General features: G+C 50.2%; 2 protein-coding genes across 2 annotated transcripts; both read right to left on the bottom strand.

The window, feature by feature from the left end:
• Nucleotides 1–346: 346 nt before the first annotated feature.
• Nucleotides 347–5219, bottom strand: LOC122384189 (nascent polypeptide-associated complex subunit alpha, muscle-specific form-like). Its single transcript, XM_043371281.1, has 5 exons — nt 5109–5219; nt 3644–4945; nt 3098–3282; nt 2775–2855; nt 347–2382 (listed from the first exon to the last, which is right to left on the bottom strand). Exons 1-5 carry the CDS (start codon nt 5164–5166, stop codon nt 2197–2199), a joined length of 1812 nt encoding a protein of 603 aa, XP_043227216.1. The 5' UTR covers nt 5167–5219; the 3' UTR covers nt 347–2196.
• Nucleotides 5219–13664, bottom strand: LOC122384203 (erbin-like). The gene is made up of 12 exons (XM_043371317.1): nt 13658–13664; nt 10745–10900; nt 10434–10569; nt 10071–10213; nt 9691–9837; nt 8908–9108; nt 8421–8640; nt 7980–8143; nt 6517–6652; nt 5981–6204; nt 5499–5722; nt 5219–5225 (listed from the first exon to the last, which is right to left on the bottom strand). The coding sequence occupies exons 2-12, from the start codon at nt 10895–10897 to the stop codon at nt 5219–5221; spliced, it is 1755 nt and encodes a 584-aa protein (XP_043227252.1). The 5' UTR covers nt 10898–10900; nt 13658–13664.
• Nucleotides 13665–13885: the final 221 nt, after the last annotated feature.

The following is a 13885-nucleotide window of genomic DNA, read 5'->3' as shown; positions in this document are numbered from 1 at the left end:
CAATCAGATATGGAGGGCTCCACGCTAACATGAAAATTGGTATCGATTTTTCACACCAACTTCGTGTTTCTTCATTATTTTCACTCCTCCCATACCCGTGATTTCGAAAATCGATCATTAAAAAGCGTTAACCACCTAGGTAAAAAACTGTGGATTAGTTGAACGGTCACTGTTTTTTATTGCATATTACCTAACAAACTTGTTACGAGAAGCAAGCTGTAATTAAAAGCAATGCTTTTTTTCGCACAATATCCAGACAATTTGCTGCTGAATAGGTTCAGTTCAGAGACCATATGACATTCTATTGTGTGGATGCCCCGCACCCAGTGCACCAAACAAATGTAGGTAACGGTGCGGTGCAGGCCTACACCTTGTATTGCATACACATTACATCACCTTGAGCATATAGTAAACTAGAATGCATTAACATAAGTGCTGATATCGTTGTGAAAATGTCAAATGTCAAAAGCAAGTCATGCAGCGTTGACGAGTGACGACATAAAACGGGCAAAAATCGCATCTAGGCCTTAAGCACTTGAAAGATCGGTGAACATACATAACCAAGATAGTCAGTAAGACACAAGCCTTGCCCTCCCATAAACGTCACCGCCCGGGCGGCGGACGGAATGTTCCTGTGACGGAGCGATTCAGGTGTCAACAATCGCGTCAGTGACTTTTACAGAGATGAGATGACACGTTTGAATGATAGATGAGTACGCATTAAAAAAGCACAAGAGTCAGCCGTCAGAGAGATGCATTCGGTGCGATGATAACATATTCATAACTGGTAATTGTAAAAAAAAAACTCGTTATCAAACCCAGCTCAGTCCCTCCCCTTCCAAAAAAAGAAACAGCATCCTAAACTCTAAGCATAAACCTACATGCACACAACTTAACGTACATCTTGCTGGAACAAAGGGCAGGAAATGCAGGTTCAAAGTCATCACAGGTTTCTCATGCGCGTTTTCCAGACCGTACGAGCTCACCAAAACGAGAAAAAAACATGTGTTCCGTACATCTACTCTTTGGAAACTTGACACATTTTGATCGTGATCAGCAATAACCCAAAATACTCCACTCACCACCGTACAGTGCACATTGATAAAAACGTGAAAGTTTGATTTCACACACGTCATTTCACGCACCGATGAAACGTAAGTCTAGCGTGAGCGCAAAAATTCAACAAAAGGAGCGAAATTCAGACTTAGCTACCTCCTAGGCTTTACCTAGGTAAGCTAAGCTATCTCCCCGACATCAACTGCCAAGTGAACATTATCGTGGAAGCACAGTGCATTTGCAGATACAAAAGATATGTTTCAGGTTAGCACAATGACGTGCCATACATTGCACAAGATTAGCATCATTGTAATTAGCGGTCAACCGACCCAGACACGCCGCGCTAAGACTAGCGACACGATGCGAAAAGGTGAGAATGTGAGCTGACGTGAAAAGATGAGACTCTCAATGATTCTAATTGATTACATGATAATTGAAAGACAGAATAGTCGAGCCTTCACACATGCATACAAGCATAGTACGGTACTGGCCCACCGACAATGAGGTTCTAACATAAAACGCGAGAGCGCAGATCTTTGGATGATTCTAGCCGACCGACTTGGGTACAGAGCGAGGTGCTGCGCGCTGGATCTCCCAGAGCAGCACGAACAATCAATGGGGAGCCGGATCTACCGTAGATCCGGCCAAGCGTGGTTCTCTTTTACAGGGCCCGCAGCAATAACAAGGTGTAATACACACCAACCACCGCAACTTCGATGTTACTGGACTGGATTTGAGAAAATTATACACTAGTTAAGAGAATGCAGAACAGCATCTTTAAAGAATAAGCGGTCAAATCCGCCAATCGTAGACAAACTTCTACGAATGAAATTGACTAGCTCAGCATTCGTTCATTGATTTCATGAGTCTTTTCAAACAAACGAAAAATCAACAACCCTCTATGATTGATACGGCGCGAGAAACCGCTTTGGAAGACCGGAACTACGTAAAACCAGGATAGTCACTCGTATTGTAACAGCCTCTGACAGGACAGGTGCAAGGTCAGAGCACTTCCCAAGTTGCCAGCGTCCCTTAGTGATCGATCCCCCTGGGCATTCGTGCTATCTGCCAATAGCTCTCTGACCCGTCATCAGCTCGTTGGTCGCGCGGCACCCCCAGCCGTCTGGCCGAGCCGCCCGCTCACTGGACGGCGGCCGGCCGCAGCAGTCGCAGTCGCACGCTGGAGCCCGTGTTGACGATGGCGTTGACGGCGTGCTCGTGCGATGCGGCGCTGAGGTCGCAGTCGTCGACGGCCTGGAGCAGGTCGCCGGGCCGGAGCACGCCCCAGGCCGGACTGTCGGCGTGCACTCGGCTGATGTACACACCCTGCGACGGCAAAAACAAAGTCAGCACGCGCTCACACAATTGCAACAAAAGACTGAATTTCGAACAATGAAGCGATTTTCTACATAAAAATGACAGCCGTGGCATTGTACTGTGTCCGTTGTAGATTTTGCCAGAGAACAAACACTTTCGCAGCAGTTGCTACAGTAAAAGCGGATGGAAAGAACACGCCATATTGTCTCGAACCGCTCACAAAAGTAGACTTCAAGCAGAAAACTCTTCAGCGTCTACAGCTAGTCGGCCCATCATTTTGGCCTTTCTGGGGTCTTTGGTGCGATTACCGGAGCCATGGCAATAACTCATAATGGCTACAAGGCAGCATATTGTATACTCAAACCCGTTTCCACAATTATCTGCACTCGGAGGCGGCTTACCTTGCCTGAATGGCCTCCCTCCGAAGATCCACCCGCGATGCTGAACCCCAGCCCGGGATTCTTCTCAATGGTCAGCTCCATCTAAACCAAAAACAGAAACTGTTGCAGTACACGAACGTTCGATAGTATCTAAACCAGTGGACGACAGACAGAACGAAAAATACTCCCAAATGCAACATTCAATCTTTCCAAGGTCACTGGCCGATTTATCCTAGCAACCTTTACTATATCAAGTTATATGTATGCGATGTTACTGTATGATTGAGGCGTGTGTAGCAGATCGATTGCGTGACTGTGACCTCAGGGCCGCAGTGGGTGCTCACCTGATGCCAGCCGCCGGTGGTGGGCAGCAGCGGCCAGGCGAAGCGGGCGGCCGGAGAAGGAGCCGCCGCCACCTGACCCGGACGGGTCGACACTGGGATCCGGGAGGTGGACCGACCGTGAACTGCGGGCACGGCCGAGCGGCGTGCTGCGGCGCCTACGCCGGGCGACGGGACCGCGCCGACGCCTATAACACCACGCAAAAGTCTTAATGTTCGCACTCAACACTCAGTGGCCATGCATTACCATTACAAGTCGTTTACCATTTGACGAATCAATACTAACGAGCGTGTGCTAACATATCAAAAGGTTGGGACTTTTCAATTAAGACAATCACTATTCTTTAGAATTGTGATTTTCTATTGAAAATCACAATCTAGGAATTTTCTATTGAAAATCACAATCTAGGAATTTTCTATTGAAAATCACAACCTTTTCACAACCTTACTTACAGCTGCGCGAGCTATATGTCGCAGGACACGTAACCCCACTTCCGGGAATCACACGGCAAATTCATAAGTCGCATACGGCGACCACAGGCCACTAACCTGTCGGCGTGTCGAGTCTTTCCACCGCTTGCTGTTGCACCGGCGGTCCACCGCGTCCGGTCGGAGTCTGCGCTCCGCTAACCGGGGGTCCTGTCCAGCGGGCGGCAGGTGTCGGCACTCCACTATTTCCTGTCATGTTGGACCAGCGGCGCGGTGCCGGCGACGGTTGCTGGGAGTCTGAGGGAGCACCGCTCACCGACCCCGTCTCCGCGCCCTGCTGATCGGTTGGGACAGGGCGCCCGCCGCGGGGCTGTGCCCCCACCACGTCCGTCGCAGATGTTTCCGACGCACGCCGGTTGGGAGAGCGATCTGTCGGCAGCGAGCCGCGCCGTGGCGACTCCAGTCTCTCCGCAGAGGCGGGGAGAGGACCAGAGGGTCGCTCCCATGGCCGTGCCGGGCCGTTCGCATACTGAAGAGTCCACTGTCTGCCGTGCGGCGCAGGAAGACCACTCGGAGCAGGCAATCTGCTATGAGTAGTGTCGGCGACAGCGGGAGAATTTCGTCCCAGGTGAGGAGACATATCGTGGCTAGCGGAGGACGCCCGGTGACCGGCAGGTGGGCCAGGCTCCCCACCTGCCGCCGTTGAGCCGCGGGTTCGAGCCGCCGCGGCTGCAGTAGCGGGTAGCGGAACCCCCGGCAGGCCAGGACTGCTCAGCCTGCGGGGGATACGAGATGCAAGCACCACCCGCAGCGGCGAGCCGCGAGCCCGGCCGGCCGCCGCTGCTGCCGCCGCCTCGGCGCTGTCTGAGGTGCTCGAGTCGTAGTCGGTGATCTGGCTGATTGTGGAGAGCAGTTGCGGGCCGCCGGGACCCGTCGTTGGTCCGGCCGCAGAGCTGACGATCGGTCGCTCGTACGGAGAGTCGTCAGAGGGTGCCGGACGTTCCGTCTCACCGGCTCCACCTTTTTCTGAAGACTCGGTCCGCTCTTGTCTGATTGAACTCCGAAACACAGCCGGTGAGTGATTCACGGCATCACCATTGCTCAATTCGAAGCCATTAGTGGAACTCAGCCTCTTTGAATGGGAAAATTGTGAACCAGCATACCCCGGATTTCGAAAATCTGTCGCTTCCGAATTCGGCGATTTTCCATTCGACCTGAACGGCGGCGGGTCAGTCTCTTCGGGCGGCAGTTTGTATTCGATCGGCGGGCCGGTCTCCTCCTGTGTGGGCTGAAGGCGACTCTCGGCGTTCGGTCGTCGCCCTGCCGCCTCCGGCCGGCCCAGGTCCGCCAGGTCGAATGTCTCGTTGAGCCGAAGCGGCGCAGAAGGCGGGTGCCGCTCGGAAGGCGTGTCCAGGGACATATCTGCAAACAACGGCATCTTGTCAAGGATCAACTGAAAATACCTGCCTGTCTGACCGGCAACATAATAATGAGGCAAAATCATCATGCTTGTTGCCCGTATAATGCAGGCATTTAGTTCAGCTACAGAGGACATGCGCGTCCAGGCTAAGGTGCGAACACTTACTGAGCATGTGGTGGCTGTTGGCGGGGGCGGGGGCAGCGGCGGCAAACTCCCCAGCCATCCGTGAGTGGACAGCGGCGATGTGGTAGGGCGGGGGACTGGTACCTATCCGCTCATTCGCTGTAACACAACGAACACACGCAGGGCGTAAGACACGAGCGGGACAGACTACAAACGCACGTCTGCATTTTCTGCATTATGACCGTTTAGTGCACTATCATCGAAAATCGGATGAATCTACTATTTATTTATCGGATTTTTTTTTCATGAAATTACCACAATAACGAATAATATTTTTATGGTAGCGAAATTATTTCAGCCGACTGGCGCTAGGCATGGGCATTACGGATGATAAGATTTACGAATGCGCAATCGAACACACAGGCTTCTGACGAGCCGCGTTCTTCTAAACTGTTCCGAAGTTTATTCAACACCAGCGTGTATGTGTGGGTGGTGGTCTTACCCTGTTTTACACTCGCGGCGGTGTCAGTGGGTTTGGTGTCACTGACGGTTGCCGGCTGTGCCGCACTATCCCCAGCCGGGGCGTCCCGAGCCGGGGCAGCCTCCGTCGGCTCAGCCCCACCAGCACTGGCCTGGGACACAACATGCTCCCCGTTCTGCGCAAAGGAAACCACGCGTGCAAGCAAAACAAACCAAACAAAAACAACCTTAAAAAAACAAAGCAACAAGACAAAGGACAAATAACCAATAAAGTCACTGATACAAAAGCAGGAAAGAAAATGAAAAAAAAACATCACAAAACGAAAAGCAAGAAGCTATTACCACCGCAATAAGCTTAAACGAAAACAGTGTCCCTGCCCAAAAGGGACACAGGAAATTCGATGTCCCGGCCACAGCAGGCCCGAAACACCTACCACTAGCGAATGCTCCGGCCGCCGCTCCAGTTTCTGCAGGTTGCGCGCGTGTTTGGCCAGCTCCCGCAGCTCCTTGGGGTAGGGCGTGGGCGCGCGCAGCAGCCGTCCCTGCACAGTCGGCTCGGACGTCTGATCAAACGCGAACTTAATGTGAGAGCGGGCGGCCAGGTCGGCCTCCAGGGCGGCGAGCTGCTGCGGCCGCAGGCGCAGCGTGTCGTGACAGTCTGTGAAAACACGGCAGGGTTGGGTGGTTCAGTTGATGGGTTGGAATAAGTCCATACGAGATGCATAACTGTAAATTGCATAAGGCCGCTTGTTATCACGATTAATGGGAGCTAAGTCGTTTAGCAAGACGTGACACGATATTCGCAAGCAAAAAAGATACAATAGCTTATAGTGTATTTGAGAGGATCGTTATTGCTATAATAGTATCACGGGAACTAAATGAAACAACTGAACTAAATAAACACGCAACAAAATAGTCTGACGGATATTGTAGCCTAATTTCTGCAGTCGGGTAACGTGTTCGTACGTACCTCCGTCGTCGTCCGGCGAAGGATCGTCGTGCTGGGGCAGCATAAAGCAGGTGAGCACGCGCTGCCCCGAGCCGGGCAGCGTCTCCGACTGTAGGCGCACCAGCGGCTTGTTCTGATTCGGTGACAGCCACAGCGCCTGATGGATCACAGAAAGAAAAACGATATAAAAATGAACTCCAACTAAGTGGAAAACGCATCCCTTCTCAGCGAAATACACCCATCTGTTAAAATAGCTAGTTACGGAGCGAGCGAAGCGAGCGTAGTCTTTCCTTAGATTAACGGAAATTTCTGAGTATGAGCGGCCGGCCGGCCGTGGTCACGATTCTGCGACGTTTATATCTCAGCAACCACTTGACCGATTTACACGCGGTAATTTTTGTAGGGTAGCTTCATTCCTTCTACCAAGTATTGGACTATTCCCGATGCATGTGGGTGACCCCTTATGCACGTGCCACGTGCAAAACGAAGAGGTGTCAGTTTTGTAATTGTTGCAATATCTCGGTAACTACTTGGCCGATTGCGCTGAAAGTTGGCATGTAGGTAGGCACCCACTAGGCACTGCATATCCATGTGCCAGAGTTGGGGTGCTGCAGCACGTGCGCATGTGCAGGGGTCGTTTCCAGATCTCGAGAACGGCTGGACCGATGGCGCTCAAATTTGGTACACGGTTAGGGACCAGTCAGTAGGGTGCCGTGCACAAGTCAGTTGGGACCCATTTTGCACGTGCGCACGTGCAGAGTGCCGCTTCCAGATCTCGAGAACGGCTGGGCCGATTGTGCTCAAATTTGGCACATCGCTAGAGACCGGTTAGTAAGGTGCCGTGCACAAGTCAGTTGGAGGAACCCCCTCGAAATTTCGAACGTGCAAGGCCCACCCTCTCGCTCGCTCCGTTAGTCGCCCCAAAAGGCGTTATACTGGTTATCGTAAAATTCGTAGCACTCGTAGCAACGAGTTGACGAGAAAATGGTTTAAAAAAAGCATAACCGTAAGTCATGGTGGACGTTCGCAGCGCACCGAAGAGTCGGCTTCAAAGGCAGTTCAACCCAAGCAAAAAGATTATGATTGGCCTTAGGTCGTGATGATATGATACGTCAGATGACACATAATACTGTCCGTCCCATAGCTCAGTTGGTAGGGAACTGAACTCCAGGTAATGAGAGCCCGGTTCGAATGGCTCCGGCGCTCGACATATGACACTTCTAACGGGGACGGTCTGCGGTTGGTGGGAGCCGGCCAGCCGCAGCCAGTTGAAGTCAGTCGAGCGAGACGGACCGTGTCCGGCTTTCATGGGCACGCTAACTTTGGCATCTGTAAATTCTCCCGTTACTCAGCATAGCGCGATCGGACGGTAGGCGTCCGCAACAAGCGCTGCTTGGCGTGGGCTCCGGCTCTATTAATCCGTTCATTCAAACATTCGAGCTAAAATTATGAAGCAAATAACAACACATCAAATCAAATCTTACCTGCAGGTTATGCAGTTTGGTGAAGGAGCACGGCAGATGCGAGATGCGGTTGCTGCACAGGTTCAGCACCCTTAGTGTGGAGAGGTGACCCAGCTCGGCCGGCACCGTCGTCAACCGGTTACTTCGGACACTGAGCACACGCAGAGACGTGCAGCTGCCCAGCTCTGCAGACAAACGACAGGCGATCGGTTAGCTGAGCTGGTTCACAGCCGAGGATACAAGTCTTGTTACAAAAGGGTACGTAAATATCGAGTACTCCACCTCGGTGCCATAAACCAGTTCGAGGTATCAGAGATATACGTCTTACCGTTGACATCCACCCCATCCCATCGAGATACCAACGATCCACTTAATCGAAACACTACACCCCAGTCAGTAGGCACAGTCCAATGAACCACAATCAGTTCAGTAGTCACCATTCGAGCCGCGCCCTAGTCTCACCCGGCGGCAGCTGCAGCAGCAGGTTGTTGTCCAGGTTGAGGTCGGCGAGGCGGCGCAGCAGACCGACCGACGGCGGCAGTCGGGTCAGGTCGTTGTGACTCGCCATCAGCTCCTCCAGGTCACTGATGTGACCCAGGTTCTCCGGCACGGACGTCAGCGTGTTGTCGTCCACTTTGAGCGTTATCAGGCGGGTGAGCAGACTGCATGATTCAGGAAGCGTCTGAAGGAGAAAAAAGAAGCGTTATTTATTAGAGATAAATCAAGCTTATTTTGATTATTTTGAGAATCGTGAGAAGATTTATTACACATGATGTAACTATGAACCGTGCATATAGAGGAAACATTTCATTATTTGAACGTTTTGGCTAGCATTCAGCCGCGGCCGTTTGCAGTCCGATAGCTGCACAGTGCACATGTCCTTTCATTCTCATGCATGTCATTCAAGTCATTCAAACATCAGTTAGCTGATGAGCGACTCGATACGTACCCGTAGGTTGTTAGCCGACAGCTGAAGGTAGACGAGCTGTGTGCAGTTCCCGATCTCGTCGGCCAGGAAGCTGATCTTGTTGTTGGAGGCGTCCAAGTGCTGAAGCCGGGTGAGTTGTCCCAGCAGGGCCGGGAGGCGACTGATCTTATTGAAGTCGCACAGAAGCTCCGTCAGGGCGGTTAGGCTGCCCACCACCTCCGGCTGGAACAGGGGAAGAACTATGTAGCAATCAAGGCTTTGCAACATCGGCAAAGGATGTGATCAGAGGGTCGATCGATCAATCGATCGGGAAATGTGATCACTGATCAGAGAAGAGTCGAGGAAGACAGGGAAGGTAAAAAATCTGAGTCTGCACATCGCGTAAAAACTCCGTTTTGGGTCGGTTCTCACTTCTCATCTAATTAAATCAGTCCCCTCCAATTAATCATTCAAACCATTCATCTCTAACCTCGCCCAAGACCAACGTTTCGGTAGTCGGATTACGCAAAATCGCATACCAGTTGACTGAAATCGTTGGCACATACCAGTTTGACTGAGGTCGCTCACACGTACCAGTTGACTGAGGTCGTTGTCACATACCAGTTGACTGAGGTCGTTACCAGTTACCAGAGGCACATACCAGTTGACTGAAGTTGCTCACACGTACCAGTTGACTGAGGTCGTTCACACATACCAATTTGACTGAGGTCGTTCACACATACCAATTTGACTGAGGTCATCAACACATAACAGTTAACTGAGGTCGTTGGCACATGCCAGTTGACTGAAGTTGCTCACACGTACCAGTTGACTGAGGTCGTTCTGGCCGAGGTCGAGGCGCTGGAGGTGCGTCAGCCGCGACATGGATTTGGGCAGCGAGGTGAGCCTGTTCTCCCGCAGCTCCAGCACACGGAGCCGCGACAGACGGCCAAAGTTGGCCGGCAGATACTCCTGCAGTGGACGGACACAGAACGTCAGCGGGTCCGGACAGATGACGACAGGAGAGCAACAGGAACAACTATATGATAGGTAACAATTTAGGAATAGTAAAAAGGCAGAATATGTTCCGTATGAGCCACTCGATACCTAACACTCAGTCGATGAACTGCCCCAAACGAAGCGTAGCGATGAACTGAGAGGTCACAACTGAAACAAGAAGGCTATTCGGCCGGTCGCCCACCCACCAGGAATGTATCGTTGAGGTAGAGCTCCTGCAGCGCCAGCAGCTGAGTGAAGCCGTCTGGCAGTCGCGCCAGAGGATTCACACTGGCGTCCACCGAGCGCAGCTGCTTGCAGCCGTTAATGTTGTCAGGGATGGTGGTAATCGCTGAAAAGAAACATATCGTTGGAGTGCCTTTTTGCTAGAAGTGGGTAGGTATATCATGGTGATGAAATAGTAATGACACCAGCATTATGTTACAGTAAGTGCAGGACCTAACGGACCTGATAAAAAGCTCCCGACTTCACGACGTAGGTACCGATATCTTATTTGGCTTATTTACTCCTCACGGTCCCCAGATTCCAGAATATACACGTCTATTTCGTACCATTCTTGCTGACATCCAGGACGTGCAGGTGGATGAGAGATGCGACGGCGGGCGGCAGAGTCTGCAGCTCATTGTCGCTCAAACCCAGATGTTTGAGACTGTGACAATGGAACAGTGAGACTGGCAAGTCGCAGACCTGTAGGAAAACAAGCTTGTCATATGAAACAAGGGCGTTACAGAAAGTGTAGGCATAATTAGGCAGAAAAAATAAATAAGAATATCGCAACACTCAGGGTATGATAAGTGCCGATTGTTATTAGGTATTCGGAATAAGACATTTACTCGACGAGCGACTGTCTCCACGTCCCCACCTGATTGGAGTCCAGGTGGAGCTCCTCCAGAGTGCGCTCGAAGGTGAACACCTCGCCGGGCACGTCTCGCAGCGAGCAGTGCCGGTAGTCGAGCTCGCGCACCTCCTCGGGCCGGCGCCGGAAGCAGCCGCACAGCTCGGTCAGCAGCGGCATACCCTGGCGGTCAGCGGCGCGCACAGCCTCAGTACAGTGTCACCGGGACCAGCACAGACCATTTACACTCTACCAAAACACTCCGCGGCGGACAAAAAGGCCTTCCGTGTGCGACATCTGCGGGATCAACCTTGCCTTGCTTCAGGTTAACCCTCGCCGGACCTATTGGTTTTCTACATACGCGCCGGCCGAGGGGGGGGGGGGGGTACGACCCCCTCGTCGTTTCGCCTCTAATGGAGCTAGAGCGTCGCGGAAAAACGAGCGTGTGCGCCGTTATGAGATGCAGCGATTGGGGCCCGATTTTAAGGTCTCAGGTCAACTGGTGACCTCTGAGGTCAGGTCAAGTGGCCCAAGGTACAAGTTCAGTTTTTGGCGAATTACTTCGCAAAAAAAATGATCGCAGAGCCGCGATTTTAATAGCATCGTGTTGGCCTTGCTCAGGCACGTCGAATGGTATACTTTTTGTTTGGGTGAGGTTAACTTTAGGTGTTGATCTCGAGTCAGGTCAGGTCAGAGCCCCCAGGTCTGGGTCACGAACGTCGAAGGAGGTCATGTCGCATATCATTCGAGTCCTTCCCGAGTCCATTGGTGGCTTTTCCGACTCGCTAGCTCAATTTGATCAGGAGTTATTGATGAAAACTCTTATGACCCTAGTGACGTTATAAATGACGGCCACGTCACGCAAGGTCAACAATGCAAAAGTGAAGCATTGAAACTAGCAAGGATTGCATGAAATCACGATCCCGTGTGGTTGAGATAGTTTGAGATCGTTCCTGGCGCCAAAATAGCAGTTTTCATTTTTTCATTGACTTATATCGACACCTTTTTTTTAAACCCATTTGTTCTCCCGTGAAGGTCAGACAAGTTGTTTAGAAACCTTCAAAAAAGGTACAGTCACTCGATTTTTCTCAAGTTTGTCTGTCTTGGCAGATCAAGCAATGCCAGAGCAAGCTTACGAACACACAAATTTGATCAGGATCGGACGATTGGACACTTCTAAAAAGAGATCTTTCGTGCTTCCCGGAAATTCACCGGAGAACAGATGTGGGGTTTAAAAAAAAGGTGTCGATATAATGGTGAGGTCACGAAAATGACCTGACCTCATATGACTTTTAGGAAAAATCAGAGATATACAAGTTGTGACTTGTGAGACTCCTAAAGGATACTAGGTCCTGTAAGTTTCATCTCACTGTGAAAGCTACTCTGGCAGTGAGGGCGTTGCGAAGTTGCGACATCTTAAGACCGTGCAGACTGCAGAGGTTTACTTATGACATCATAGGTCAGTGACCTGACCTGACCCGAAAATGCACTTGGTGTCAGAAGAGGTGGCTTGAATCAAAGGTCAAGTATGCCAAGTTTCAGCTCTCCATCGCCAGCGTGTTCAGAGCTATCGCGAAAAAACCTATGAGGGGAGGCGGCAACTCCCTCGGCTGGCAAGGGTTAACTCGCTTAAAATCTTGCAGTTTGACCACTCATTGCCAATAAAACTATAGAAAACAACATGATCCAAATGAAATAAGGCTATCCACAAGACTATTTCCATGCCTATTTCATTGGCATGTCCTGAGCCACACCAGTTAATCAGCACTTAGTCTTTTATATTAAATATGGGTGTGATTCATCCAGGCTCTGATAGCTCAAAGAGGCATTTTTCATAATTTGGCATGCATTATGCAAACTCCAGTGTGTTTTTTAGCATGTGTGTATGTGTGAGTTTTTATGGTAGGTATAAGGGGATTTTTCCATAGATCAGTATGGTCTAAAATAAAGTTATGTCTGTCTATCTGTCTGAAGCAGATAGACCTGAAAGGTGCTTTAATAAAAATTTATTATGAAACCAAAGCAATTATGTACTCGATGCTAAGATGTGGGGGTGAGGATAAACAGCAAACACCTGCACAAAAATTTGCCCTCCAAGCAAAATTAGCCAATGATGTTAAAAACAATAATCATCAGTCAGCCTGATATTACTTATTCAGCCACAGCCTAAAATTTTCTGTTCATGAAACCAGCCTCATGTTGGTTTCAAACAGGCCCATGTTGTCCCCTATCTCTGCATGGCTCCAAAAACACTAACTACCTACCTATGTTAGACAGTTATGTTATGTTAGCTAGACACATGGGCGGAGCGGGAGGCTGCGGAAGCATGGGGAGGTTTTTTACGCCTTTGTGAAAAAAGCCAAAGTTTTAACGAAAACATGTAAAAGATAATTTGCAGATAAATGTCTGCCCTTTCTGATTATGTATTCAGTTTAGGAACAGCCTTCACTGGTTTCTTACTACAGTGCTTCAAAAATTACTAATTTATATGAGCCATTGATGGGGCTTCAAGGCTCAACATAGCCTTGGGCTCAACTCCAAATGATGTCACTGGCTGATGACTGATGTCACAATCAGTTGGAATCGCTGGATGACTCTAGCTGGTATAAAGGGCTTTGGTTTTCGCTGTCACTTTGATTGTAAATCTTTTGCTTTACTCAACGGTACACAGCTCAGTAGCATTACGAGAATTCACATTACAATTACCTGAAGTGGAATCAAGGCACATCAATATACACCGTCACTTATATGGAAAACATTCACAACAGAAAAATGTGGTCTCCAAACGGGAAACAACTCACCCCCGCTCACTATTCAAAACCTAATTCCAAAGCCCTACATCCCCCGATTCCAGTCGGTGACACACCAGGGAAATAAGCTAAAATTAGAGCGCTCTATTTATTGCTTCCGCTACTTCACCGTCTCCCATAGGGTCCTCACAGGGGGCGTCGAAGTCTAGTTCCTACCAACCTGGCACTCCCATGCCTACGTCACCACGAGGACGCCCGAGGGCATTTACATGTTGAAGATAGGGAAAATGCCATAGTTTAGAGCCGCCTCAAGGGCAACCTTGAGATAGCTGATAATGTAAATGTGTGCTAATATGATCAGCAACATGTTATTTATCCAAATCCAGGGCCAATTAATCGATAACTTGTCACGTTTTTC

This window comes from Amphibalanus amphitrite, unplaced genomic scaffold, assembly GCF_019059575.1.
Source record: "Amphibalanus amphitrite isolate SeventyFive unplaced genomic scaffold, NRLGWU_Aamphi_draft 000183F_arrow, whole genome shotgun sequence".
Lineage (NCBI taxonomy): Eukaryota > Metazoa > Arthropoda > Thecostraca > Balanomorpha > Balanidae > Amphibalanus > Amphibalanus amphitrite.
The sequence above is the reverse complement of the archived record's forward strand: the minus strand, read 5'-3'. Positions and strand labels throughout refer to the sequence as shown.